The sequence below is a fragment of the Myotis nattereri genome (assembly GCF_964212035.1).
Source record: "Myotis nattereri genome assembly, chromosome: 18".
Taxonomy (NCBI): domain Eukaryota; kingdom Metazoa; phylum Chordata; class Mammalia; order Chiroptera; family Vespertilionidae; genus Myotis; species Myotis nattereri.
In genome coordinates, this window is record NC_138093.1 from 13,095,246 (window position 1) to 13,122,431 (window position 27,186).

At 46.8% G+C, this 27,186-nt stretch overlaps 4 protein-coding genes across 5 annotated transcripts; 2 read left to right on the plus strand and 2 right to left on the minus strand.

Moving 5' to 3' along the window:
- The first annotated feature begins 1,465 nt into the window (after positions 1–1,465).
- On the plus strand, positions 1,466–6,192 carry TMOD4 (tropomodulin 4). Of its 2 annotated transcripts, XM_081112337.1 has the most exons (10): positions 1,466–1,501; positions 2,484–2,647; positions 2,853–3,009; positions 3,312–3,428; positions 4,147–4,236; positions 4,416–4,546; positions 4,639–4,746; positions 5,125–5,268; positions 5,519–5,663; positions 6,073–6,192. In XM_081112337.1, the coding sequence occupies exons 2-10, from the start codon at positions 2,525–2,527 to the stop codon at positions 6,093–6,095; spliced, it is 1,038 nt and encodes a 345-aa protein (XP_080968463.1). In that variant the 5' UTR covers positions 1,466–1,501; positions 2,484–2,524; the 3' UTR covers positions 6,096–6,192. The 2 variants fall into 2 exon arrangements, with proteins under 2 accessions (XP_080968463.1, XP_080968464.1); XM_081112338.1 differs by lacking the exon at positions 1,466–1,501 and having other exon boundaries at positions 2,449–2,647; positions 2,853–2,997.
- On the minus strand, positions 5,886–11,006 carry LOC308534054 (sodium channel modifier 1). The gene is made up of 7 exons (XM_081112339.1): positions 10,170–11,006; positions 9,810–9,880; positions 9,485–9,573; positions 8,691–8,788; positions 8,485–8,573; positions 7,012–7,206; positions 5,886–6,880 (listed from the first exon to the last, which is right to left on the minus strand). Exons 1-7 carry the CDS (start codon positions 10,218–10,220, stop codon positions 6,781–6,783), a joined length of 693 nt encoding a protein of 230 aa, XP_080968465.1. The 5' UTR covers positions 10,221–11,006; the 3' UTR covers positions 5,886–6,780.
- Positions 10,614–20,180, plus strand: LYSMD1 (LysM domain containing 1). The gene is made up of 3 exons (XM_081112340.1): positions 10,614–11,293; positions 18,257–18,621; positions 19,029–20,180. Exons 1-3 carry the CDS (start codon positions 11,114–11,116, stop codon positions 19,165–19,167), a joined length of 684 nt encoding a protein of 227 aa, XP_080968466.1. The 5' UTR covers positions 10,614–11,113; the 3' UTR covers positions 19,168–20,180.
- Positions 20,181–20,656: 476 nt separating this feature from the next.
- TNFAIP8L2 (TNF alpha induced protein 8 like 2) lies at positions 20,657–21,211 on the minus strand (the record flags this gene model as incomplete). The annotated part of the gene is made up of 1 exon (XM_081112341.1): positions 20,657–21,211. The coding sequence occupies one exon, from the start codon at positions 21,209–21,211 to the stop codon at positions 20,657–20,659; it is 555 nt and encodes a 184-aa protein (XP_080968467.1).
- Between the last annotated feature and the right edge of the window lie 5,975 nt (positions 21,212–27,186).

Consider the following 27,186-nt stretch of genomic DNA (forward strand, 5'->3'; position numbering starts at 1 on the left):
GTCTGAGTATATATGGGTCTTATATTTGTTTAACAGCATTTATTATGAGCTGCCCTTGTATTGATTAGAGGTCCGGTGCATGAAATTTGTGCACGGGTAGGGTCCCTAGGCCTGGCCGGCCATCGGGGCCAATCTGTGGGGTGACCGGCAGGGCAATCAGGGGGCCCCCACTGGCACCCGCCTTGGCTGGCCTGGTGCCACCTGCTCACTGGCCCCACGCCCCCCACTCACTGGCCCCACGCCCCCCCTACCACCAGTCACCTCCCTCTGGGGGGGCAATTGGGCCCCCTCCCAGCAGGCACCTGCCTTGGCTGACCTGCAGACTGAGGGCATCTCCTTCATTGAGCATCTGCCCCCTGGTGGTCAGTGTGCGTCATACTGACTGGTCATTCAGCAGTTCAGGCTATTTGCATATTAGGCTTTTATTATATAGGATTTTTAGAGAGGGGGGGGGGAGGGAAAGGGAGAGAGAGAAACATTGATGTGAGACCAGGACATCAAATCAGCTGCCTCCAGCACATCCCCTACTGGGGATTGAGCCTGAAACCCTGACATGTGCCCTGACCAAGAATCTAACTGGCAACTCCTCAGTGCACGGGATGATGACCAACCAACTGAGCCACACTGGCCAGGGCAATGAGCTGCCTTGTGTGTTTTAATTTGTTGTTCCACTTATTTATGCATTTGTTGATCCTTTTTTTCTGATAAATTTGTTTTTATTTACTTTTTTGTTTACTTTTCAATAGTGGAACTTTGGTTGATTCTTGGGATCGAGCCTGCAACTTTGGTGTACCAGGACAACGTTCTAACCACCTGAGCTACCCAGCCAGGGAACTGCCCTTTTTAAATTGTATTCATTCCTCCAACTAGATTATAAACATCTTAAAATTAGACACGAAGCCCTAGCTGGTTTGGCTCAGTGGATAGAGCGTTGGCCTGTGGACTGAAGGGTCCCAGATTCGATTCTGGCCAAGGGCACATGGCCCGGGTTGCGGGCTCGATCCCCCCCAGTAGGGGGTGTGCAGGAGGCAGTCAGTCAATGATTCTCTCTCATTGATGTTTCTATCCCTCTATGAAATCAATTTAAAAATTAAAAAAAAAATTAGACACCAAAACAAAATCCTTATACTCACTTTTATATCACCTTATAGTCACTGCTTTGAATATTGCAGGCACCAAATAAGTAGGAACTATCTGATTCTCTCAGAACTCCAGTTTCTAGGACCTAGGCTTGTATGAGAGAAAGAGTGTCATGGCTGTGAATGGCCACTAGAGGCTCTCAGGGCTGGGCAGAGTATGGGGGCTGTGTATATGTGATCTCCCACTACCCCCCACCTGGCCAGAGCTAAAATAATAAAATGCTGAGCTCACTGTTCCCCCACCCTTTCCCCCGGCACCCGGGCACTGGACTCCTGGACTCCTCCTGCCGCAGGGACAGTGCTCCAGTAGCACACAGACTGACGGACAGAAGGGGAGGTGAGGGAAGTGGCCTTCAGGACTGGTAGGTGGGGAAGGCAGGGGGCTTATGGATCAGAGCCTGGTGGGAGATGGGAAGAGTGGCTCCTATTGGGAATAATACAAAGTGTATCTCTGTCTCTGTCACTCAGTGTATGTTTCTGCCACTGTCCGTCATGTTCCTTAACTGTGTAGTTTACATTGTCAATGTAAGTATCACACTTTCTGGCTCTTTCATATTAAGCATGGTGTGTATGTGTAGCTTGTGTGTATTTTTTATATTGAAAAGATTGTGCAAGTTTAACCCTTCCACTGTTTTTAAAGAAACTCCCATTTAGAAAGCATTTCCCACCCACTGGTCTGGTGTCACCTTCCTGTCCAAAGCCAGGGACAAATTATGGGGACTCAGCCCCTCCTCCGCGGCCATACCACCCTTCCCCCAACCTGGAAGCACGCGCTCCTGCTCCCCCAGCTTCTCTGCACCCTTGCTTTCCCTTAGGATTTAGAATTTATCGAACAGTGAAATCTTGATCCCTTACAATAAAAGAAGAAATGAGGGTGGGGTAAGAGAACTGTTCCCCCCAAAAAACCTTGCTTTCTTAAACCAGTTTAGGAAAAAGACAGCATTAAGGGAGGAGAGGAGGAATATCCCTGAAGCTTTCTGCCCCCCAACTCCTTTCAATAGGAACTGGGCCTGGAGCCAACTGTTGAGCAGCTGTAGTAGGTCAAGAGGCCCAATGGGCGCGGTAATGAGTTGGGGGTGCTGCCAGGATTTTCCATCATATTTTGAAGACAAATCCAGCCTGGATGCCTGGATCCTCATCCAGAGTGGCTGGAAGCTGAGGAAGCAGCAAGGAGGCTCTGGTTCTAACTAAACAACCTAACCTTCCATCTTCCCATGCTCAACTAGATTTCTAAGCTTAAGGCATCCAGTTCATTGTTTTGCTCCCTAGCTGATCTTTGTGTCCCTACTGTGTTTGTCCACGTGGGTCTTTCCACTGTCCAACCACTTTCCTCATGTTCCCCAGGCTCTGTGAGTGCCACACTGTGGGAGGGGGTGGGGGCCATCATGTCATCGTATCTGAAGGAATTGGAGAAATACAGAGACATCGATGAAGATGAGATCCTCAAGACCTTGAGCCCCGAGGAGCTAGAGCAGCTGGACTGCGAGCTACAGGAGATGGACCCTGAGGTAGAGGCTCTAGCACAAGGAACCAGGGCAATCCCCAGGCATTTGGGGAAGGCTACACAGGGCTCCGGGGTGGCTGAGACCAGGGCTACCTTTGGGGAGTCCCAGGAAGGCCAGGGAAAATGTGTCTGGAGATGTTTTAGGGAGCCCTGGAGGTGCCCCAGGTCAGAGGAGAAGTCTGACTTGCTCCCCAAAACTCATCCCTAAGAACCTGCTCCTGCCAGCTGGACTAAGACAACGTGACCAGACAAAGAAGAGCCCAACAGGGCCACTGGACCGAGACGCCCTTTTGCAGTACCTGGAGCAGCAGGCACTAGAGGTCAAAGAGCGTGATGACTTGGTGCCCTTCACAGGCGAGAAGAAGGGTATGGAGACCCTAACATCCATGCCTCCCAGAACCCAAATGGCTGTCTCTCACATGTCCCCTTCCAGCTTCCCTCTCACCTGCCAGCTCCTAGCTGCTTGGGGAATCTACTGCCCTGATACCTGCATGCCAGCTTGCACGCTCCAGCTATTATAAAAGACGCAGGAGTCCCGAGCTTGAAGCGGATTCAGGCTTTCCAGTGTCCCCTAGTGACCCAACATTCTGAAATCTTCTGGAGAAGAAAAGGAAGCTGGAGGCCTGGATCTTAGACCTCTAATGAACCATCCTTCCTCTTCCCATCAGGGAAACCATATATTCAACCCAAAAGGGAAATTCCAGCACAGGAGCAGATCACTCTGGAGCCTGAGCTGGAGGAGGCCCTGGCCAACGCCACAGATGCTGAAATGTGTGATATTGCAGGTAGGCAACTGTGGGAAGTTGAGGAGAGTGGGAAGATCAGGGGCAGGGGGCTCTATTCGTGGCACGGGATTAGTGGGGAAGGCCCTGAACCAGGACACGGATGTTTGAAAAACCTCCAGGTAGTGGTATTTAATTTTACTTGTTTGTTTACATAATTCATTCATTTTTAAATTTAATATGTTAATATCTCAAGGGCAATTTTACAGGGATTATAAAGCAAATAAAAGTGGAACTATTCTGGCTGAAAACAGGCAGAAGTCTGACAGACTCCCTCACCCTCTAGTGCAGCCGTGGGCAAACTACGGCCCGCGGGCCGATTCCGGCCCGTTTGAAATGAAAAAAAAAAAAAAAAAAAGACCGTACCCTTTTATGTAATGATGTTTACTTTGAATTTATATTAGTTCACACAAACACTCCATTCATGCTTTTGTTCCGGCCCTCTGGTCCAGTTTAAGAACCCATTGTGGCCCTCGAGTCAGAAAGTTTGCCCACCCCTGGTAGTGGCTCCTTAGGGACCTTCTTTAGCCTAGTCTCAAGATTTTAAAAACTACTGCCTCAAGCAATTTATGGAAGGGACCTGTGGGGCCAAAGGAAGGGGAACCTCTTTGGAAAAGTGGAAGAGGTCAGGCTTAAAAAATTCAACAGATTCAGAATGAGATGAGAGGAATGGCTTGGAAAAATCCCTTCTCGTTCCTTAGCCCCCGTTTACTCTTTCCAGCAATTCTGGGCATGTACACACTGATGAGCAACAAGCAATACTACGATGCCATCTGCAGTGGAGAAATCTGCAACACCGAAGGCATTAGCAGTGAGTATGTGTGGGAGCAGAGCTCCCAGGGCTCTTGGCAGGCAGTCCCAGAGTCGGAGGAAAGGTAGCAAAGGATGAAACGGGTGAATTGGGAAGAAGACATGTGCACAAGTGATGAGAGAACCAACAGGGAGAAGGTTGTGGGGTATATAGGGTTTCCTTCCTGCCTTCACCCACAGGTGTAGTGCAGCCTGACAAGTATAAGCCAGTGCCAGATGAGCCCCCAAATCCCACAAATATCGAGGAGATATTAAAGAGTGTTCGAAGCAATGACAAGGACCTGGAGGAAGTGAACCTCAATAACATAAAGGTATTTGATCCCAGCCTCCAAATAATAAAACTGGGTAACTGCTGACATGGGAGGTCCTGAGCCCACCATCTCCTCCTGTTCCCCTCTGACAGGACATCCCGATACCCATGCTAACTGAGCTGTGTGAGGCCATGAAGACAAATACCCACATCCGGAGCTTCAGCCTGGTGGCCACGAGGAGTGGCGACCCCATTGCCAATGTGAGGCTGGTTGACATCCCTAGCCCTCTCCCCATAACTTGACATGCATTCCTGCAAGGCTGTCATAAAGGGTTGTGCTGGGGGTGCTATTCCCATCACGCTCTCTTAGGGTAGCTCCCACCCCCTCCCCACAGTCTGAAATCCTTAGATCATCTTCCCAAAGAGCCAAAATCCTCTCTACCACCCCCAACTCCACTGCACACTTGATCTCCCTGCTTCCCCTATTTCCTACCCTTACTTCTGTCACCCCCTGGCCCCACCTACAGCTCCTCAAGGACTTGTCTCAAAGAGCTGTGTTTCCCTCTTGCTCCTATTCTTTCTCTCCTCAGTCATCTGTGAAACTGTCCCCTAATCCTAACCCAAGTCCCTACTACCCAGGCGGTGGCTGACATGTTGCGTGAGAATCGTAGCCTCCAGAGCCTGAACATTGAATCCAACTTCATTAGCAGCACAGGGCTCATGGCTGTGCTGAAGGCAGTTCGGGAAAATGCCACGCTCACTGAGCTCCGTGTAGACAACCAGGTCAGCATTCCCTTCCCTTGGGCTTTGCATTCAGCTAATACTCACTAAGTCTCCTCCCTGAGGCAGCCACTGGGTCAGGATCTCATCTGATCTTGTTTGATTTCTCTTCATTGTCTCTATGAAGGGAGCCAAACCAGCACCTCTCCCACGCTGGACAAACAAGCCTCCTTGACCTCCCAAAGGGTGGGTGATCTGCAACAGTGGACAACCCAGAGAGGGTGCTGACAACTTTCCTCTCTCCCTCCCCCAGCGCCAGTGGCCTGGTGATGCAGTGGAGATGGAGATGGCCACCGTGCTCGAACAGTGTCCCTCCATCGTCCGCTTTGGCTACCATTTTACACAGCAAGGGCCACGCGCTCGGGCAGCCCAGGCCGTGACCCGGAACAATGAACTACGTGAGTAACTACAGACATGGTGTTGCGGGGGAGGGTCAATAGGTACAAAAGCTGGCGGATAGTCCTGAAAGCTGACTTAGTGACTAACAGCCCGGGGTGCTCCCAAAGTGATATTCACGTGTGAAGTGCAAATCGCATAAGTGGTCAGAAAGTAGATAGGGAAGTCCCCCTGCCCCAAACATATACCTGTAGAGAAGTAGAAAGGAAGCTAGACATACCTGTGTGGAAACATAGTATTTTTGTTGTCATTTCTTATTTTGTTTTATTAATATGATGATGATGATAGGGGCATGTTTGGTGGCCTAAGACATTACCTCTTACAAGCCTGGTCAAGGAGCTGGAAGGGAGGCCACCTTTGCAGAAAGCAAGAGGTGGAACAAAACTTATGTTTACTCTTCCTCCTAAACAGGTCGCCAGCAAAAAAAGAGATAACACTACCTTTGCCTTTACCATCAACAACTGGGAGCCCTGAATGCTAAAATCCTCATCTGTTCCCCTTTCCTGTAAATAAAGGTCCTTCTGTCCACTCTGCCTGCCTCCTTCCTTGGGCTTTGGGGTGGAAATCTTGGCGCTAACCCCCAAGGGTTACTGCCAGTTCATCTGGGGATTATTTATACTCTGGGGATCAACAGGCAGGGAGGTTAAGTTACTAGAAGAGGTGGGGGAGCTCCCTCCCTTGGTGTTCCCCATCAGCCTGATAATGCCTTTAGACTCTTCTACTTTCACAGGATACCCAGCCTCAGCCCTATTTCCCTAGCCAGACCCCCCCCCCACCCCCCCCCAGTTTCTACCCACAACCCTCATGTGATTTGAAGGAGGAAAGGATTTTGAGTGGAGGTAGTAAAGAAGGCAGACAACATGAAGGGCAAAGACCTCTTCTGACAGACTTATTAATAGGGCACCGGGCTGCGTGCAGCTGACGCTTGGCATGACTTTGGTAGAAGGTGGGGGAGGGGTTAGAAGTATGGGCAGCTGTGTACATTGCAGGGAAGGATTGGCTGGACTGAGAAGGAACACCTCTGAAATCCTGAAGTGGGACAAGGAACCAGACGTGAGGAAAGTCAGGCTCCCAGCGCCTGCTATAGTTTATTTGTGACTTAAATGGGGAAAGAGAGTATCAGTCTAAGGGGAGATCAGGAGGTTCCTCCTCATCAGAATCAAACTCAACATTCTCATCTTTTACCCATCGACCTCGTCCATCTGGAATCCATCCAGAGCTAGAAACAGCAGAGAAAATAGAATTGGTCAGGAAAGGTTTATTAAGTCAGTGGGATAGGAAAAAACAATTCAGAAGGTTTGACAAGAGGAGGGTCATAGGAAAATGGGAAGAGTGATTCTGCGTACTCACCTTCGAAGAGTGAGGTAATGATCCAGGGCTCGTCTTTTCGTGGGGCTCAGAGGTGCAGGGGATGAGACAGCTGCTGACTCCTTAGCCTGTGGGCCTGCCCCTGGCTCAGGGTCCCTACTGGTCTTCCCACTTTGGAGTTCAACCTCTGGGGGGAGCAGAGGGGAAGGCGAGACAGAGGGACGAGGAGCTTCTGGCCTGGGTAGAGAAGAATCAAAATCTGTCAAAGCAGTCAAGGAAAGGGCCATTTCTCCTGTGACTCCCAACCCCTTGAAGCAGTGTTTCCTAAACTGTGTTCATCAATGCTCAGTAGATAGAGCACTGGCCTGTGCAAAGGGTCCCGGGTTCCATTCCAGTCAAGGGCATGTACCTCAGTTACAGGCTCCATCCCTGGCCCTGGTCAAGGCACATGTGGGAGGCAACCAGTTGATGTGTCCTTCTTGCATTGATGTTTCTCTGTGTCTCTCCCTCTCCCTTCCACTCTTTCTAAAAATCAATGGAAAAATATCCTCTGGTAAGGATTGGAAAAAAAAAAAGAAAAAGATATTAATGTGTCCTTCATAGAAAGACTTTTGCGCCCTGACCGGTTTGGCTCAGTGGATAGAGCGTCGGCCTGCAGACTGAAGGGTCCCAGGTTCGATTCCGGTCAAGGGCATGTACCTTGGTTGCAGGCATATCTCCAATAGAGGATGTGCAGGAGGCAGCTGATCGACGTTTCTCTCTCATTGATGTTTCTCTCTATCCCTCTCCTTCTGCCTTTCTCTCTGTAAAAAAAAATCAATAAAATATATTTAAAAAAAAAAGACTTTTGCAATCAAATGAATTTAGGAAAGGCTAGATTAAAAATATTTAAGTTTTTTATCTTAACAGTTTGTAGAACCCTTAAAATATACGAATGTTACAATTCTTCAAAAGTATCCTACTTTGGGATGGGAAGAGATCAACCAAAGAACTTGTATACATATATGCATAACCCATGGACACAGACAATAGGGTAGTGAAGGCATGGGGCATGGGGTGGAGGTGGGCTAGAAGGGGTCAATGGGGTGGAAAAGGGGACATATGTAATATTTTCAACAATAAAGATTTAATTTTTTTAAAAAGTATCCTACTTTGTAATTCGACAAAGTGTGATTTCCCAAACTTTTTTGTAAATTACAAAATTCTTTTTCCTGAAATACCAGTTAACATCTCCTGAACGCTAGTGTTCCTGAGAGTACAATTTGGAAAACAATCACTTAAGAACCATCTATGGGGGTTTGAGGGGTGGTGGGCTGTGGTGGTGCGGGGAGGGTGACTGAGCACAAAAGAAAAAAAGAGAACTCACTGACATGGACAACAGTGTGGTGATAGCAGGGGGAGGAGGGTAGGTGGAGGTGGAAGAGGGTATATGGGGATAAATGGTGATAAAAATATTTTAAAATGACCATCTATCTCCTTTTATCCCTCCCTATCCGACTTTCCCGCCCCACAGACCTGTGCTTTCGGTGACAGCAACTGTTATAGTGCGGAGCTCTGTGCAGAGCATTCTGGGTGATAAGTCGAGTCTGGGTTAACAGAGGAGCCTGGAATGGAGATGGAAAACAGAGTCAGAGCTTCTTTCTAGAAGCCAAAGCCCTTCACGCCTAAGGTATGCAGTATGGTGGTGCTCCCTGGAACACACACTTGCATCTCCTGATTACCTCTCCTTTGGTCTCTTCCTTCTCCAATTCATTCTGCTGTTTTGGATTCTGTTCTGTTCCTTTTCCTGACTGCTTCTTGCCATAGAAAAGCTGCAGGCCTGAGGAGAAAAGCAAGAAAATTAAAAGCAAAGCACCTTGACCGGTCTGCACACATTTTATTATTTTATTACTTTTTTTAAAAAATACATTTTATTGATTTTTTAGAGAGAGGAAGGGAGAGAGATAGAGAGTTAGAAACATCGATGAGAGAGAAACATCGATCAGCTGCCTCCTGCACACCTCCTACTGGAGATGTGCTCGCAACCAAGGTACCTGCCCTTGACCGGAATCAAACCTGGGACCTTTCAGTCCGCAGGCCGACGCTCTATCCACTGAGCCAAACTGGTTTTGGCAACTTTTAAATATATATATATATATATTTATATGTATTTAAATATATATATATATATTTATATGTATATATTTATACACACACACACACACACATATATGTATTTCAATCTTCACTGGAGGATCTGATCATCCTTTAGAAAAGAGACAGAGAGAGAGAGAGAGAGAGAGAGAGAGGAAGTGAGAGAGGAAAAAAACAAAACAAAACAAAAACATTGGTGTGAGAGAGAAACACATATCAGTTGCCTCACAAACTCACACTGGGATCAAACCTGAAACCTACTAGGTATGACGGGGAATGGGACCCAGAACCTTTTGGTATACGGGGGACACTCCAACCAACAGAGCCACCCGGCCAGGGCTTCAGGGTTTATTCTCTATCCCCTGTCTTCCGACACACTTACTGGATAGATGTTTCTTGCCTGCACGGTGGGCAGTCAGCATGGCCAGGGTGTCCAGTACAGGTCGGTGGGGACATATGGCACAAGCAAAGCTGGAGAGGAGAGAGAAGATAAAGAGTCCTTGGGGAGTGGGTCTCTGCCGGCGGTCCCACCCTGTCCTAGCAGGCCTTTCCCAAGCCCAATCCCAACCATCCTAATCTCCACCACCCACACCCCTGCCCCCTCCCCACCCAAAACCCTACATACTCCCGCTCTCCTCAGTAACAAAAGTGTATTGAGCCTCTAATCGCAGAACCCTCAGGCTTGATCTACTCTCGCCCTCCCTCACCGTCCATCCCGTAGCATCAGCGCCTCGTCCTCTGGTATATAACTGGCCAGCAGGTCCCCAACTCTTCGCTTCTGCAAAGAGAAGGGAAAGAAGTCCGGAAAGATCAGCGGAGTAGGCGGAGAGGGGCGGGGCAGGGAGATGACAGGGACAGGGGCTCATACGGACTAAAGACCATGGAGAGAAGAGATCACAGAGCGAAGAAGGGGCCACAACCCAGGACTAGTAACCCAAGACTAGTCACCCTGACTCCCCGCCCCCCCAACCCTCAGCCCCCATCTGTTGCCAGAGCAACAAAACAACTCCTCCGCGGCCTTCAGAGGGCAGCGGAAGCAGCTCTCCACGCTCCCCTCTCGCGCTTACTTTGAGCACATTGAGTTGACTCCAGTCGTCCCCCTCTCTCTTGAAAGACATCACAACGGTGAGTTCCAGAAATAATAAATCCTATTGCACAGACTTCGCTCCTCCTTTCAGGCCACCGTAGCAAGAGTGGGGCGTCTCCTTTCCGGCTGGTCTCTTCCCGTTTGGCCTCCTTACTTCCGGGGACGGCTTCCCGGCATGCACTGCGCGATCCCGAAAGCCCGCCTCCAGCCCACCGAGGGGGACTGCATTTCCTATGGTCCCCTGCGACCCCGCAGACGCGGAGCCTTTCGGGAAATGAAGTCTTTTTTTCAAAGAACTTGCCTTCCGGCTGGTTCCGGGCCCTTGCATCTTGTCATATTCTAGGCATTTGGAGAGGTAGATGTGGAGCCCGAATTTGAGGGGGGGACTCATCTAATGCGGAGTAGGTCTTTGGGGATCTCTGAGTGGAAAGTGTACTTCAAACTCTACCAATCATCACGCGCTTTGTCGGCGGCGACAGCCCACCTGAGGGGCCTGATTTGTTTCCCACCTTAGCGGACCGACCTAGAGACTGGGCGCAGCCGGGTATAGGGGGTCCCCGGAGAACGGGCTGCCAGACCTGGAGGCAAACTGAACCGAACAGTGAGGAAAGTGTCTAGGGTTCAAAGGTCAAGGGTCAGCGTCGCGAGTTGTAGAGGGTCGAAAGTCGGAGGGGTGTCTAAGGAGAGACTCAGGGACTGAATACTCAGAGTGCAGATTCGTGGGAAAGGCGCCCACGAAGGGAGGGAGGAGGATAAGCGAGAGTGGAGGGGGGTGCGTAGTCAGGGAGACGGGAGACTCGGCAGAGAAGACGGAAAGGGAAAGGAATCTCCTGGTCACCGGTTCCCAGTCCCCGGGCCTGTCACTCTCGGTCACTTAGCCGGGCGCCCCGCAGTTGCAACCCCAGCTGCCGGCAGGGTGAGGAGATGGCGTCTCCCTCTCGACAGGACCCCCTCGGGGGGTCAGGGCTGCTTCAGGGGAGCCGGGCTCGTTCTTACGGAAGCCTCGTGCAGTCCGCCTGCTCCCCGGTGCGGGAGAGACGCCTGGAGCATCCGCTGGCGCCCGGAGACACGCTGGCTGGACTGGCGCTCAGATACGGGGTGACGGTGAGTCTTCCAGGGCTGGGACTGGGCAACCGGCTGCAAGAGATTCACTCCCCAGGGCGATGGAGTGGCCCTTCTAGGCTATTTCCGCTGAGGTTTTCCTAATTGTGCTGTCTTGTCCGATCCACTTTCATGTTTTTGTTTGTTTTCCCATTTGCACCGCACCGTCTGGTTGGCACACATCCTGCCCATGCCTGAGTGGAGAGGAGCCTTTTATTATGCAGCGGCTGTGCGAGGGGCTTTACATGCATTAGCCCGTTGGTCCTCCATCCCTGTGAGCGTGCAGTTGTTGTCCCCTTTCTACAGATGAAGAAACCGAGGCCGAGATTGGTGCACCAATTTGACTAAAGTCAAATAACAGCCGAGGCCGGTTTGGCTCAGTGGATAGAGCGTTGGCCTGCGGACTGAAAGGTCCCAGGTTCGATTCCGGTCAAGGGCATGTACCTGGGTTGCGGGCACATCCCCAGTAGGAGATGTGCAGGAGGCAGCTGATCGATGTTTCTCTCCCATCGATGTTCCTGGCTCTCTATCTCTCTCCCTTCCTCTCTGTAAAAAATCAATAAAATATATTTTAAAAAAATAATAATAAAAAAAAAATAAAGTCAAATAACAAATCAGCAGTAGAGTGGAAATTCAAACGTCTGTCTGCTGACAAAAGTCTGCACGGATGGCCACATAGAAGGAAGCTGTTTAATTGAGAGTGATTAAACATTTACAGCAAATCCTGGAGAGCGGGGTTTTAGTTCTAAGTTCCTAAAGTGCCAATCTCTCCATGTTCTTCTTCCTCCTCAAGGCTCTGCCTTCTTCTCTCCAAGGCACTCCCCACACCAAGCATTTCAGGTCATGCGTAGGGAATATGTGCTAGGTGTAAAAATACACTGCACCAAAGTGGATGAGGGTTTTGTTTTTTTTCCCCATACCCTGTTGAATTTAATCAACATTGTTATGCCCGGTAGGCTTAAAGCACTCTGGTAGCCATTCTGGGAGGTACAAACATAAACAAAATGTATGGTCGTTGCCCTCATCTAATTTACAGTCTAGTGAGAAATGATAGTAGGTGAGGATGTGGTGAGCTTGTAGAGGTATTAACAAAGGATGGAAAATTAAAAAAATAATTTTATCTGGAAGGGAGTAGCACATCAGTGCAGATTTCAAGGGAGCCATCATGAAAGGCCTTAAAAGACTTACAGATTCCTTCCTCTATGCTTCTCTTTACAAACCCACGCCGTCCAACTGTTTATACCTTTTACATCTTTTTCTTTCCAATAGCCTATATTCTCCTTTAAGAATGATTTTCCTTCAAAAAAATTATTTGTTTGTTTGTTTTAGAGAGAGAGAGGAAGGGAGAGAGGGAGAGAGAAATATCAATTTTGTTGTTCCACTTATTTATGCATTCATCGGTTGATTCTTTTATGTGCCCTGCCTGGGGTTGAACCCACGACTTTGATGTATCGAGATGATGCTCTAATCCACTGAGCTACCCAGCCAGGGCCTTCTTTCAGTTTTATATCTCTATCTGGCATAGTCCCCAACACATAAAGCTTAATAGATTGGTTTTTGTTTGTTTGTTTGATGTTTTTATTGATTTTAGAGAGAGAGGAAGGGAGAGGGAAAAAGAGAGAGAAATACCGATGAGAGAGAAACATCAATTGGCTTTAGACCATGATGTCTACTTGAAATATCCCCTTTCCTGAACTCCCAGTCTTCATATGTGGAAATATGAGCCATACTTTCATTATTAAAAAACAATCTGCCTGGCTGGTGTGGCTCAGTGGTTGAGCATTGACCCATGTACCAAGAGGTGGCTGGTTTGATTCCTGGTCAGGGCACATGCCCGGGTTGTGGGCTCTATCCCCGGTAGGGGGTGTGCAGGAGGCAGCCAAGTGATGTTTCTCTCTCATCGGTATGTGCCAAGCTTTAAAAGTTATCTTGTATGATCTTCATAAGACTTAATGAGGTAGATAGGTGTAACTATTTCCATTTAAAGACAAGGAAACTGAGGCTTAGGGAGATAACTTGCCATAGATTACACAGCTAGTCTAATTAGTAGAGCTAGAATTAGGACCGGGGTCATCTCTCTCTAAAATCCTCACTTTGTACTGCTCTGTTAAACTAACGAGATTCTAGCCGAGACCGGTTTGGCTCAGTGGATAGAGCGTCGGCCTGCGGACTGAGAGGTCCCGGGTTCGATTCCGGTCAGGGGCATGTACCTGGGTTGCGGGCACATCCCCGGTGGGGGATGTGCAGGAGGCAGCTCATCGATGTTTCTCTCTCATCGATGTTTCTAGCTCTTTCTGTCTCTCTCCCTTCCTCTCTGTGAAAAATCAATAAAATATATTTAAAGCCGTAACCGGTTTGGCTCAATGGATGGAGCGTCAGCCTGCGGACTCAAGGGTCCCAGGTTCGATTCCGGTCAAGGGCATGTACCTGGGTTGCGGGCACATCCCCAGGAGGGGGTGTGCAGGAGGCAGCTGATCGATGTTTCTCTCTCATCGATGTTTCTAACTCTCTATCCCTCTCCCTTCCTCTCTGTAAAAAATCAATAAAATATATTTAAAAAAAAAATATATATATATATATATATTTAAAAAAAAAAAAAACTAACGAGATTCTAATGGCCTTTCTAGCTTGAAAAGACCATCTTGATGGCTTAGGACTCCTCTGGGCTTTGGCCTTGGTTGCATCCTTTTTTTTTTTTTTTTAACATATTTGTATTGATTTCAGAAAGGAAGGGAGAGAAAGAGATAGAAACATCAATGATGAGAGGGAATCTTCTATCGACTGCCACCTGCACACCCCACACTGGGGAATCGAGCCCCAAACCTGGGCTTGTGCCCTGACCGGGAATTGAACCATGACCTCCTGGTTCATAGGTCGATGCTCAACCACTGCGTCATGCCAGCTGGGCGGTCACATCCTTTTTTAAGAATGGCTCATGGCTCAGTGATTGAGCATCAACCTATGAACCAGCAGGTCACAGTTCAGGGCACATGCCTGGGTTGTGGGCTCAATCCCCAGTGTGGGTTGTACAGGAGACAGCCTATCAATGATTCTTTCCCCTCATTGATGTTTCTATCTCTTTCTCCCTCTTTCTTCCTCTCTGAAATCAATAAAAAAGATATATATATATTTTTTTTAATAAAATAAAAAATAATGGAGCCCTAGCTGGTTTGGCTCAGTGGAGAGAGCGTCAGCCTGCAGACTAAAGGGTCCCAGGTTCAATTCCGGCCAAAGGCACATGCCTGGTATAAGAGCTTGATCCCCTCCAGTGGGGAACATGAAGGAGGCAGCCAATCAATGATTCTCTCTCATCATTGATGTTTCTATTTCTCTAAGTCTCTCCCTTCCTCTCTGAAATCAATAAAACTACATATATATTTAAAAAATAAAAAAATAATGGAATATGTTACCTGACCCAGAGGAGTCATAAGCCATCATGTGCCCTGACCGGGAATTGAATCTTGATCTCCTGGATCATAGGTCGATGCTCAACCACTGAGCCACACCAGTTGGGCTGATGCTATTAATTTTTATTTTTCCTAGCTAGTATTATAGGTCCCTTCTAGCTCTAAGATATTATATTACTGTAAATTTTCTGTGGCTTTTGTTATTTCCTAGAAGTACCATATAAGAGGACATATTCCATTCTTTTGTGTTTGTTTTTTTAAAATATATTTATTGATTATCATGCCCAGGTTGCAGGCTTGATACCCAGTAGGGGGCATGCAGGAGGCAGCTGATAAATGAATCTCTCTCATCATTGATATTTCTATCTCTCCCTCTCCCTTCCTCTCTGAAATAAATAAAAATATTTTTTTAATTAATGTCATCAAAACACTTGGCAAAGTAAAAGTACAGAACTGCAAGCCAATTTTAACTTTTTTAATTGTTTAGATTAATCTGGTTTTATTTTTAAACACATCATAGCATAAGATTTTTTAGTCAAGTTTTTATAATAATAGTTTTCCCCCAGGGTGGAAACAGCATAGATATTTGACAGACATAAAAAATATGATTTCCTAAACTGATGCCAATATGGGATGAACTTTTAGTACAACTGGCTGCCTGGCCTCTGATAATAAAAGACTGACATACTGTATCTGTGATTTCTCTATTTTATGATCTAGTTTAACCATAAAGCATTAATGAGCCTCTGCTGTGTGCCAAGTTTGTGATGTTGAGGAGCACCTTAGAGATACAGAGACAGCAAGTCACCATTCCTACCTTTAAAGGACTCACAGAGTTTGAGCAAATATGCAAAGAGGTGAATAACAATATAATAGGGCAGGCATTATTACAACCATACTTACAGTATGGGAGCCCTGAGGAAAGTAATGCAAAGGAAGTCAGAGTTGATAAGTAGACATTTTTCAGGCAGAGAAGGGGATAGTGGAGAATCCTTTCAGGCAGATAAAGACACAAAAGTGTAAAAGATCATGATATACTAAAGGCCCAATGCACGAAATTCGTGCACGAAATTTGTGCAGGGGGCTCGGCCCTTGCAGCCACGCCCACTGGTCATTCCGGAAGGTTGTCCGGAAGGTCATTCTGCCATCTGGTCTAATTAGCATATTAGCTCTTTATTATATAGGATTCAAAGAAAAATGAGAAGTTCAGGATGGCAAAATATATAGGTGGCAGGAGATGAAGCTAGACATTATGGGAGCTAGATTGAAGATGCCCTTGAATGCTAATTTGTATTTTAACTGAGCCAATGAGGAGCGAGAGGGAGTTTATAAGTAGGGTAATGAGTTGATCAGATTAATTTTTTGAGAAAGATAGATGTGCCCTGGCTTATGTGGCTCAGTTGATTGGAGTGCCGTCCTGTGCACCAGAAGGTCTCTGGTTTGATTCCCAGTCAGGCAGGGCACATACCTAGGTTTCCGGCCTGATCACATTGATATTTCTGTCTCTCTTTCCCTTCCTCCCTCTCTTAAAAAGAAGCAGAAGAATAAAGATAGATGTCAGCAAGGTGAAGGATGAGTAGAAAGACCAATTAAACTTTCAGTACTCAGATGAGAAGTATTAAGGGTTGTTCTAAAGCAGCGGTTCTCAACCTGTGGGTCGCGACCCCTTTGGCGGTCGAATGACCCTTTCACAGGGGTCACCTAAGACCATCCTGCATATCAGATATTTACATTATGATTCATAACAGTAGCAACATTACAGTTATGAAGTAGCAACAACATAAGGAACTGTATTTAAAGGGCCAGAAGGTTGAGAACCACTGTCTGAAGTGATGGCAGAAGACTGAAGATTAAACCAGATATGAGAGGCCACGTGGGTATGGGTGATGAAAGAAAAGTATGAGTTAAGAGTGACATTGATATTTCTACCTTGGGAGGCAGGTAGATAGATGGTGATGCCAGTCACCATGTTCAGTAATAAGTAGGTACTAAGTAAATATTTGGTGAGTGAAATTAATATTGTAGTGTGGAGTATTCCCAGAAGGAGTAAAAGGGCCCTAGCTCTGTCGTTAACTTGCTAGATAATCTTAGGCAAGTAACCTAATCTCCCTGACCTCAGTTCCTTCATCTTTAATAGAAGTTCTCAAAGTGAGATCCAGGGACCCCTATGGGTCCCTGAAACCCTTCAGGGATCCACAAGGTCAAAACTGTTTTCATAGTAATAATGAGATTTTACTGGCCTTTTTCATTCTCATTCTCATGATCGTACTGTTTTCAAGAGGTTACATCACATGTGAATCAGGGGAATTTCATCTTATTGTAATCAGCTAGGAACAGTATATACAACTAGCTGAAACTGTTGAGATACAGTTTTAATTAAATTAAAAAACTGAATTTTTAAAAAAGAGGCTACATCATGTGATATTTAAAGAGATTTAAATAAGGTGATTTGCAAAAATGTAAAACAGTGCCTCTCCTTGCTACATTTTGTTGTTTTGGAAAATATAGTTATTTTTCTTAAAATATTTATGTTAACATGTAATGGGTTTATTATTTTTAAATAAATACATGTTCTTAAACTTTTGCAGTGTTTCTTTGCAGGTCCACATGCTGATGCTCTATACCAGTGGTTCTCAACCTGTGGGTCGCGACCCCTTTGGCGGTCGAACAACCCTTTCACAGGGGTCACCTAAGACCATTCTGCATATCAGATATTTACATTACGATTCATAACAGTAGCAACATTACAGTTATGAAGTAGCAACGAAAATAATTTTATGGTTGGGTCACAACATGAGGAACTGTATTTAAAGGGCCAGAAGGTTGAGAACCACTGCTCTATACACTGAGCCAAACCAGCTAGGGCATAAACTTTTTCAGTTTTAATTTATAATACCTTAAATATTGATAGCTATCATCCACATAAAGAAAAGCTTTTTTCCTTATAAGTTTTTTAAAATCCTCACCCAAGGATATATTTATTGAGGGAGAGAGAGAAACACTAATGGACTACATCTGGTACGCGCCCCAATCTGTGGTTGAACTCGCAGCCTAGGTATGTTCCCTGATCTGGAATTGAACCCACAACGTTTTGGTGAACAGGATGATGTTCCAACCAACAGAGCCACTCAGGCAGGGCTTTCCTCAATAATTTTTAAAAGTGTAAAAGGATCCTATGACCAAAAGACATGAAAACCACTAATCAATAAGTCCCTTGTACTTTAGTTTGATTGTTATAGGGTCTCTTGATAAGAGATAAGACTCTGTACAATCCCTTTTTAAAAAATGTATGTAATCCTTTCCCAAGAATATGTTTTTCATTGATTTTAGAGAGAGAGGAAGGGAGAAGAGGAGAAATGAGGAGAGAAACATTGGTTTGAGAGAAACATCGATGGGCTGCCTACTGTATGTGCCCCGACTGGGGATTGAACCTGTGACCCTCCAACCAACTGAGCCACACCTGCCACGGCTACACAATCACTGTTAACGGCATTAAATGCTATACAAATATAACGTATCTTTATTACTGTCATTAATTGTGGTGACTATTTTTTTTAAGATGGAACAGATTAAACGTGCAAACCGCCTTTATACTAATGACTCCATCTTCCTGAAGAAAACCCTCTACATCCCCATCCTGACAGAGCCCAGAGACCTGTTCAATGGTTTGGATTCTGAGGAAGAGAAAGATGGAGAGGAAGAGATGCAGCCAAGTAAGGCTGAAGTTTGGCCACACTCAGCTGAGCAGAAGACACAGCAGACAGGCTCAGGACGTGCCAATGGCGAAGTCCTTTCCACACCTGGCCAGGAACCCCCCACTCCCAGCCATGACCTCTCTGCCTCTGATTTCCTTAAGAAGCTTGACTCACAGATCAGCCTGTCAAAGAAGGCTGCTGCCCAGAAGCTGAGAAAAGGGGAAAGTGGGTGAGTCTTAATGGTTCCTTTTAAGCCCCTTCACAGTCTTCTCTGTTCTTCTAGGCTTACCTTACCAGATACACAAGTAAGTAAGAACAGTGTCTGCAGAAGCAAGGGAAATCCTTTCCTCCAGTGGCCCCAGGGCAGTGAGCAGAGCCAGTGGCTGCTGGAATGGGTAGAGGCAGTGGGGAAGGGTTTTGTGTTCTCACTGGAGTAAAATAGTTGACTGTTCTTACTGCTCTGATGATCCATGAGGGAGCAGTAGGACTAGGATTTATCCAGAAGACATTGAGACTCCATCTAGACCAGCTTGGATGTATTAGGAAAGGAGGCAGCTTCCCATGTGCCTCATCATTGGCCTATTCTCAGGCTCTTCCCTTGACCTGTCACTCTTTCTCCCCTTTCCTCATTTGCAGGGTACCTGGGGAGGAGTCAGGTCTTCACCGCAGCTCCCCTCGGATGCAGCAACGAGCAGTCCTAGGTCCCGTGCCACTGACCCGGACCTCTCGAATCCAGACACTTCGAGACCAGGAGGATGAAATCTTCAAACTCTGATGTCTCCAGAACTGATTGAGAGAAGCAAGATGGTGAAGGAGCAACTTGAGGGGGAGAGGAGCCTGAGGTGAGGCTCAAGAACATGGCTTCCCAGCCCACCTGCCTCCCTCCTGCCCAGCCTCATGTCTCATCAAGAGCTCCTTGGCCTGAGGCAGTTTTATTGGCAAGAGTAGGGGGTGGGGAATAGACCCCTTCTCAGTTCTGGGGTTGAATCTAGAGTTGTCCTTTAGATTCAAAGGTTCTTTTTACATCCCTGCTGCCTTTCCCATCCCTTTCACCATTCCTTGGCCTTAGAACAGGAGGAGGTGACTCCCTCAGGCCCTAACTTCTTCCCCATCTCCAACTATGTTACCTAATTTATTTGGTGCTATATTGAAGTGATATTTATTTGCTGTATTTTGTTCTTTCCCACTCTTAGCTGAAAATGGGATTTTTATAGCCATGGTGTGAGGGAAACCCAGGAACAGTGAGCCAGTAACTGCTGGCTGCCCACCTTTTTAGCCAACCCTGTTATTGAGGGTGGGGCAATCAGTGATCTAACCCTCAAAGTAAAGAATTTGGGTTTAGTCTTGACTAACCAATTCACTACAGCTCTTTCACAACTCTTTCTCTGAGGAAAAAAACCAGTGATGTAGGTACCCGAACTATTCAATTCACCTTCTAACCTGCGCCTCTGTTCAGCCTGTGTGGCTAAGGGATGGAAGAAGAATTGTTGGAGTTCGAAGAGGAGAACAGTTGTGGGAGTGTAACAAACAGTTCCTATTTGTTATACTCCCTCCCCATCAGAGCCTGTTGCTGTATGCCTTGCTACTCACTGAATATTTATTTGCAATTTGTAGCACTGATCTGCGGTACAGTTTTTAAGCAGAAATAGGCAAGGGAACCCCAATGATACTGAAAGACGCCTGAGTCTCCTGTGTGCAAAGGCGAGTGGTGAGATAAGTGGTGTTATAGACCATCATGATGATCATCAGATATAAGAAACTGGAGAGATTAAACACTGAGCCCTGTGCATGTATTAGTAGTTTTATTTCCCCTGTGAGACTCTCCCCTGCCCTGGCCCCTCTTCCTGTACTCTGGGACAGAGCCCCTGGTGTCTGTCCCGGCTCTGCCTAGAACCGCAGGTCTAGGATGTCTCAAAGCAACCCCTTCCCCCTCTGTCTTTAGTGTCCCCAGAGGGGTTCACAGGGGAAGGGGCTTCCCTGTTTCAGACATCCCTTATGGAGGAAATAAGAGATCCAAATTTCACTTCCTCTTTTCATGCAGCTTTGTTTCTTGCCCAGGGGCTGGTGTGGGAGAGAGGCCTCATTGCTTCTTCCCCACCAGCCATTTGGGGTAGGGGGATTGGAGTCAAAAGCATTCTTGGGGAAGACTGGAGCCGGAGGACTGAAAAGCATTAGTGCAGATGAGCAGAGTTAGAGAGCCCATTCATTGTCTGTTGCGTTCTCAGCCAGCCCTTTAGTCACGATCACGGCGGAATGTGCTGGGTTCAGAGCTTTCCCTCATCCAGCAACTTCCTGAGCCCATCACAGATCTTGCCAAGGTGCTGAGTGAAGTCAGGCCCGTAGAGGGCCGTGAGCAGGCCTGGGTCAGAGAAGTGGTCGAACACGTGGCGGATGCGGCCGTGGGACTTGGGCGTGAGGTGGTGCTGCACCAGCGCCAGCAGTATGTCCCGGCACTCGGTCAGCAGGCTGCCCAGCACCGCGGCCTCGAAAGTGAAGTCCACCTCGCCAAAGCTGAGCGCCGTCATGGCGCCCTGCCGCAGTTTTTGGCGAAAGCTGGCAGCCAGGGCCAGCTCACTGGGGCTAAAGCAGCCACTGCGGTGCAGCACGGCCACCTTGACAGCCACCTTGATGAGGTCCTTGATGACCCGCTGGGCCTGGGACCGGCTTTGCGTGTACTCTTTGGACACACGGTAGAGCTCATCTAGCACCTCGCTGCTTGTCTCGTCGATGAAGAGATGAGCCACAGACCGACCGGCCATCTTACTCAGTAGCTTCTTCTCCGCTTGCAGTGCCAGACTCTTTGAGCTGAAGGACTCCATGGCTCCTGGAGGAGGAGGTGGGGGCGGGGGTATGCGGTCAGTCAGAAGAAAGGCCACAGGCTTCCTAAGAAAGAGAGAAATAGCTTTTCCCCTTTCTGTCTCTTATTTGGTTTCTATCTCATCAGCATCTTTGCTTGTCATATTTTCCCCCTGGGCCCCTCAGTCCCCGATGCCTTGTTCCTATTTTTTCCCTTTACTGCTGTAAGAAATCTTCGTTTTTAAATATATTTTTATTGATTTCAGAGAGGAAGGGAGAGGGGGAGAGATAGAAACATCAATGATGAGAAAGAATCATTGATAGGCTACTCCCTGCACACCCCACACTGGAGATCGAGTCCGCAGCCCGCACATGTGCCCTTGACTGGAATCAAACCCAGGACCCTTCAGTCCGAAGGCTAATACTCTACCTACTGAGCCAAACCTGCCAGGGCTGTAAGAAATCTTGAACTCTAAGGCAGCCTAGAGGAGCAGAATAGCTTTGGCTGGAGGAATGAGGGCGCGCACACACACACACACACACAGGAGGCTAGCCCACCTCAAGTTAAGTTTTATGGGGAAGCAGGCTATTTCTGCTACAGTGGAGAAGATAAGGCTTATCTGACAAAGAATTCTCCCAGCTACCATTTTGGACACTGACCATGTGCCATATATCTGTGAGGTGTAGGTATTTTTATCCTTGTTTTATAGCTGAGCAAACGGAGGCTTCATTAAATCATTTACCCAAGATCAAACACTACTGTTTTTCTGACTCCAAAAGCCCATGTCAACCAGTGTGCTATACTGCCTTTAAATAAGTGAGAAATATGGGGCCCCAGGAGTCTTGATAAAAATAATAACTAACATTTATTGAGACCTACTATGTGCCAAGTGCTTTATGTGAATTATCTCAGTCTTCCCAACCCTTTGTAAGATAGACATCCCTATTTTACAATGAGAAAACTGAAGCCAAGTGAAATTAAGCAACTTGGCCAAAGTCACTAGCAAACGATAAAAAAGGGGCTTCAAACCAAATAATCCACAGAAACTTCCTTCCCTGGAAGGCTGTCAGGCTGTGGAACACACGGAGGAAGCATGAGAAGCAAGCACCCCAGGGGGGCAGGCAGTACTAGAGGTCTAGCCTTCTGCTGGACCTGCACTGGGACCCTCCTGGTGACCCATCAGCTGCAAATGTCCAGGGTGCTCGCCCCGTGGTCTTTGCCTGGGGTTGTTCTGGTTGTTTTGCTTCTTACTTCCCCCTCCCCTGTTCTGCAGGATGTGGCTGTGACCGCAGTGAGGAGCAGCCTCACCCTCTCCCCCAAACCAATATGGGAGTCTGAAGAGTCAGGCAAGATGGGTACCTGGGGGGTGGAGGGGTCCTCCCCCAACCGAGCCAGTCCAAGGGGAACCTGGAACCTCGCTTTGTTCCTGCCTTTGTTGGGGGCTTTCTGAACCATGTTCCACAGCCGGGAGAGGAGATTGCTCCATTTGGGCCTTCCTTCCTCCTTGGCCTTCCTGTTACCCAGCCCTCAGTTGCCCCCGTTGCCATCTCACATTTGGTCCACTGTCCTCTCTCTCCCTGTTTCTAGTCTCACTTTTTCTCTTGCCTGGGACCTGCCCTATGATCCTCCGGCCAGGCTCTTCCTCTGGCCCTTACATTTATCTCCATGTCTCCCAAGATTGCCTTGCACCCCTCAGTACTCTGTCAGACACACACACCTCCACCCCCAGGCCTCAGCCCTGCCCCAACCCATCCCAAACCATGTCTGTCTTGCCCCGGGTAAAACTGAGCTGGACCCCTCCACTGGAGACCCCAGAATGCTATCGGGTTAGTCTCACAATCTGGAAAGATCAGGCTGACAGAGCCAGGACTCTTCTGTCACCTTCACCCCTAAAGCCTACCAGTCCCTTGCCAGTCATTGCCAGTCCCTCACCTGCTGTGCACTGGGTGCCAGTCTTGCCTTGGATGTTCCGGAAGAGCTGACTGAATGGAGAAGCTCCAAAGTGAGAGGCCCTTTGGCCTGGCCCCACCCCTCAAGCCCCGCCTACCTACTCTCAGCTCAACCTCCGGTTCTTCATACAGTCACCAAGAAAGTTTATGGCCCAAGAACCTCCTAGAAGTATGACATAGGTCAAAAGGAATAGCACTCTGTAGGAAATAGTCTTGATTCTTATTTTTTTTCTAATATATTTTCATTGATTTCAGAGACTAAGGGAGAGGGAAAGAGAGATGGAAACATCAATGATGAGAGAGAATAATTGATTGGCTACCTTCTGCATACCTCACACTGAGGATCAAACCCACAACTCGAGCATGTGCCCTTGACCAGAATCAAATCTGGGACCCTTCAGTCTGCAAACCGACGCTCTATCCACTGAGCCAAACTGGCTAGTCTTGATTCTTTGAGGTGATAAGGAGGGATTACGTAAGCCCTGTTCTCAAATGGTCTGCTTGTTTCTTTGCTTGCTGCCCAATTCCTTGAAATCTTGTAAAGTACAAATGGCTGGGGTGTGCAGTCAATGGAGAATGTTCTGAAGATTGAACTTAAGCTAGAGATTCCAGAGGCAAGACAGAGACCAGCAGACTTGAGTGTGTTCCTGGAGTCTCCAGGGACGGGTAGGACCGGGGAGCAATATTATCATGAGCATATGCTTATTAAGGGTGGCACGGACTGTCCCTCCCTTAATACTTGAGAGGGGGAGGTGCTAGGGCCAGGGCTGCCAAACCAGATCTGACCAGCAGGTGTCAGCACAGGACTGAACCACTGGAAGAAACAAGCCTACCATGTACTTTGTAGCTGCTAAAGAAATTTTAAAATTGAAGGGCCCTGCCAGCATTGCTCAGTGGTTGAGCATTGACCCATGAAGCAGGAGGTCACGGTTTGATTCCAGGTCAGGGCATAGGCCTGGGTTGCAGGCTTGATCCCCAGTGTGGGGCGTGCAGGAGGCACCCAATCAATGATTCTTTCCCATCATTGATGTTTCTATCTCTCTCCCTCTCCCTCTCTAAAATCAATTTAAAAAAAATTTTTTTTTTAAATGAAGGAAAGTCAGAGTTCCTAAATGAGGCAAAACTATTTACCATCAAAAACCATGCAGCCCGCCCTAACCGGTTTGGCTCAGTGGACAGAGCGTTGGCCTGTGGACTGAAGGGTCCCAGGTTTGATTCCAATCATGGGCATATACCTTGGTTGCGGGCACATCCCCAGTGGGGAGTGTGCAGGAGGCAGCTGATCAATGTTTCTCTTTCATCGATGTTTCTAGCTCTCTATCCCGCTCCCTTCCTCGCTGTAAAAAATAAATAAATAAATAAATAAAAATCATACAGCCTTAGCCATGTAGCTCAGTTGGTTAGAGCGTTGTCCCAATATGCCAAGGTTGCAGATTCGATCACATACAGAAAGCAATCAATGAATGCATAAATAAGTGGAACAAGAAATCCCTCTCTCTTCCTTTCTCTCAAATCAATAAGAAATTATGAGAGCAGAGAGAAATTTAGGGTATTTTTTATAGGGCGAAAGAAGCAGACTTAGAAGGATGGGTACTGTTTAATAGGCAGATATGAGGAAGAAGTGCTTCCCAGATGATGGGGGTAAGTATAAGTCATACAGCAAATACAGTAAAGATAATATGAGGCATACTCAGGAAGTGGTGATTCTGTATGTCTGGAGCATAGGTTCTGAGAGAGAAGTAAAGAAAGAAAAAGACCAGATTATGGAAGGTCTTAAAGCACTTGCTCAAGACTTCAGACTTTCCCCATAGGCAGTAGAGAGGCATTACAGGTTTTCAATCAGGAAAGTGAAATCATTAACTCAGTGGGATTGGGTGAGAGGCTTCAATAAACTTTTAGCTGAGAAAGGGGTATGCTGGAAAAGAAATTCAATGGTATAGCTTGCTTAAGCACAGGATGAGTACTAATGAGAGACCTTAGGATTTGGTGATTTTCCCAGAAAGGTGTTCATGCAGAAGGGGAAGAATCAGAAAGTTAGCTGGTTGTGAAAAGTTAAAGGGTAAATTGAATTCAGAAGTCGAGACAGCATACTGACTCCCAAAACATTGGTCTTCCTCCTTGGAGACAGTGGCTGGGGTCTTGACTTTTTACTCCCGCCTCTCTGAGCCCAGGGTCCAGAGCTGAGGGTCCTTGATACAGTGTGGATGGGGAGTGTTAACTCCTTTAAGGAGTGTGGTGGTAAAGGGATGAAGAGAAATGGAAAGGTAGCTTAAGGGGATGGAAGCTGGACTGAGAGAGGAACTATTTTTAGCTGAGAGTTGAGGACCTTTATAGGTGGAGAGAAGGGAGCAGTAGAGAGGGAGGCTTAGAAAAATGCAAAGGAGAGGGAATGCATATGGAGCAAGGTGTGGGGGCAGATGGAAGAGAATGGACTAAGAGTTCAGAGGAGGGAAGTGATAGGAGAGAACGGGAACTAGCGTTTATTGATTGAACTTTGCTAGATGTTATATAAATATCTCATTTAATCCTCCGATACCTATATGAGTTAAATGTCAAGATATTCTTCTTGCTAATGAAAAAGACTAAGGCTTAAAGAGGTTAAATAACCTGTCTCCAAATTAGAGGGCTAATAAATGGCAGACTGAGGACTTTGTATGACTCTCAAGCCTATGCTTTTTCTGATAATTGCTTTACAAGGTTATGAGGTAATAACTTCAACCTCATAATGAATGTGGTAGCATTCTACTCTGATTGCTCTATCAATTCACTGACCACACCACACTCTGGGGACAAGAGTAGATGGCGCTACTCAAATCATAGGAATAGTAAAAGTCCTTATTATTATTATTATTATTTTTATTTTTTTTAAATATACTTTTGCCGAGACCGGTTTGGCTCAGTGGATAGAGCGTCGGCCTGCGGACTGAGGGGTCCCGGGTTCTATTCCGGTCAAGGGCATGTGGTCAGGGCTTCCACTCTCACTAAGAATCAATGGAAAAATATCTTGAAGTGAGGATTAACAATAACAACAACAACAAAAAACCAAACCACACACACACATATACACCCAAGACCAGACATAACAACAGCCACATGAAATAATGTTCATTTACCTCACTCATGAGGAAGTCTTTATTTTCTCTTAATCTATACCCATTTCTAGTAATCATCTCTGAACCCACAGCATATAATGAATAGCAAATTAAGAGAGTAAAGAGAAGCTTTCAAAAGCAACACTGATAACAATCAACATTAACATAGCAAGGGAAGACTAAGAAAACAAGGAAGGCAGACAATTGAAAATTGTAGCATTTTGGCCACGTGGAGGAGGATCGAACAGTATAGAAGCCTCTTAGAATTTACTCCAGCCCTAGTGGGTTTGGCTTAGTGGATAGAGTGTCAGCCTGCAGACTGAAGGATCCCAGGTTTGATTCCAGTCAAGGGCCTATGGCCGGGTTGTGGGCTCCATCCCCAGTGAGGGGTGCGCAGGAAACAGCTGATGAATGATTCTCTCCCATCATTGATGTTTCTATCTCTCTCTCCCTCTCCCTTCCTCTCTGAAATCAATAAGAATATATGTTTTTTAAAAAGAGTCAGTTGTTTGAAATAACTAGTTGTAGGGCTTGGGAGGCAGTGATTTTCCAAGCTTGGAGAGTCTGAATTTATTAAAGGTGTCAATCTGTGGGACTGTGTGATTTTCTCCAGTAGACTCCAGGGTGTTGGGACAGCATCATTTGGACTTTGAAATACTAGTAACTCTCCTTTGAAAAAACTCTCAGATTCATCCATTTCATCCCAATGGCAACATCTTTGACCGTCTCTCTCCCCTCATCCTTGAACTTTCCTATCTTCTTGCTAGAAGGTCTCCTTGTCTTCTTGCTACAATAAAGCATTTTGACAAGTAACAAACACCCTGTTCAAGAACTTAAAATGACATCTTGTTCCTATCAAATTATTTTAACCTACTCACCTCGGCATACCAAGCCTTCCATAATTTGTCTCCCTCTTCCCTTTTCCTCTACTTCTAAGTAGTATCTTACATATCGGT

Excerpts from the sequence above, each read along its gene's own strand:
- LOC308534054 (XM_081112339.1), bottom strand. The coding sequence starts at position 10,220 with ATGTCTTTCAAGAGAGAGGGGGACGACTGGAGTCAACTCAATGTGCTC. Across the intron at positions 9,881-10,169 it reads GTCAACTCAATGTGCTCAAA|AAGCGAAGAGTTGGGGACCT; the intron begins GTAAGCGCGAGA and ends TTCTCTTTGCAG. Across the intron at positions 8,789-9,484 it reads AGGCAAGAAACATCTATCCA|GCCTGCAGCTTTTCTATGGC; the intron begins GTAAGTGTGTCG and ends TTTTCTCCTCAG.
- TMOD4 (XM_081112337.1), top strand. The coding sequence starts at position 2,525 with ATGTCATCGTATCTGAAGGAATTGGAGAAATACAGAGACATCGATGAA. Across the intron at positions 3,010-3,311 it reads CTTCACAGGCGAGAAGAAGG|GGAAACCATATATTCAACCC; the intron begins GTATGGAGACCC and ends TCTTCCCATCAG. Across the intron at positions 5,664-6,072 it reads GACCCGGAACAATGAACTAC|GTCGCCAGCAAAAAAAGAGA; the intron begins GTGAGTAACTAC and ends CCTCCTAAACAG.
- LYSMD1 (XM_081112340.1), top strand. The coding sequence starts at position 11,114 with ATGGCGTCTCCCTCTCGACAGGACCCCCTCGGGGGGTCAGGGCTGCTT. Across the intron at positions 11,294-18,256 it reads CGCTCAGATACGGGGTGACG|ATGGAACAGATTAAACGTGC; the intron begins GTGAGTCTTCCA and ends ATTTTTTTTAAG. Across the intron at positions 18,622-19,028 it reads CTGAGAAAAGGGGAAAGTGG|GGTACCTGGGGAGGAGTCAG; the intron begins GTGAGTCTTAAT and ends CCTCATTTGCAG.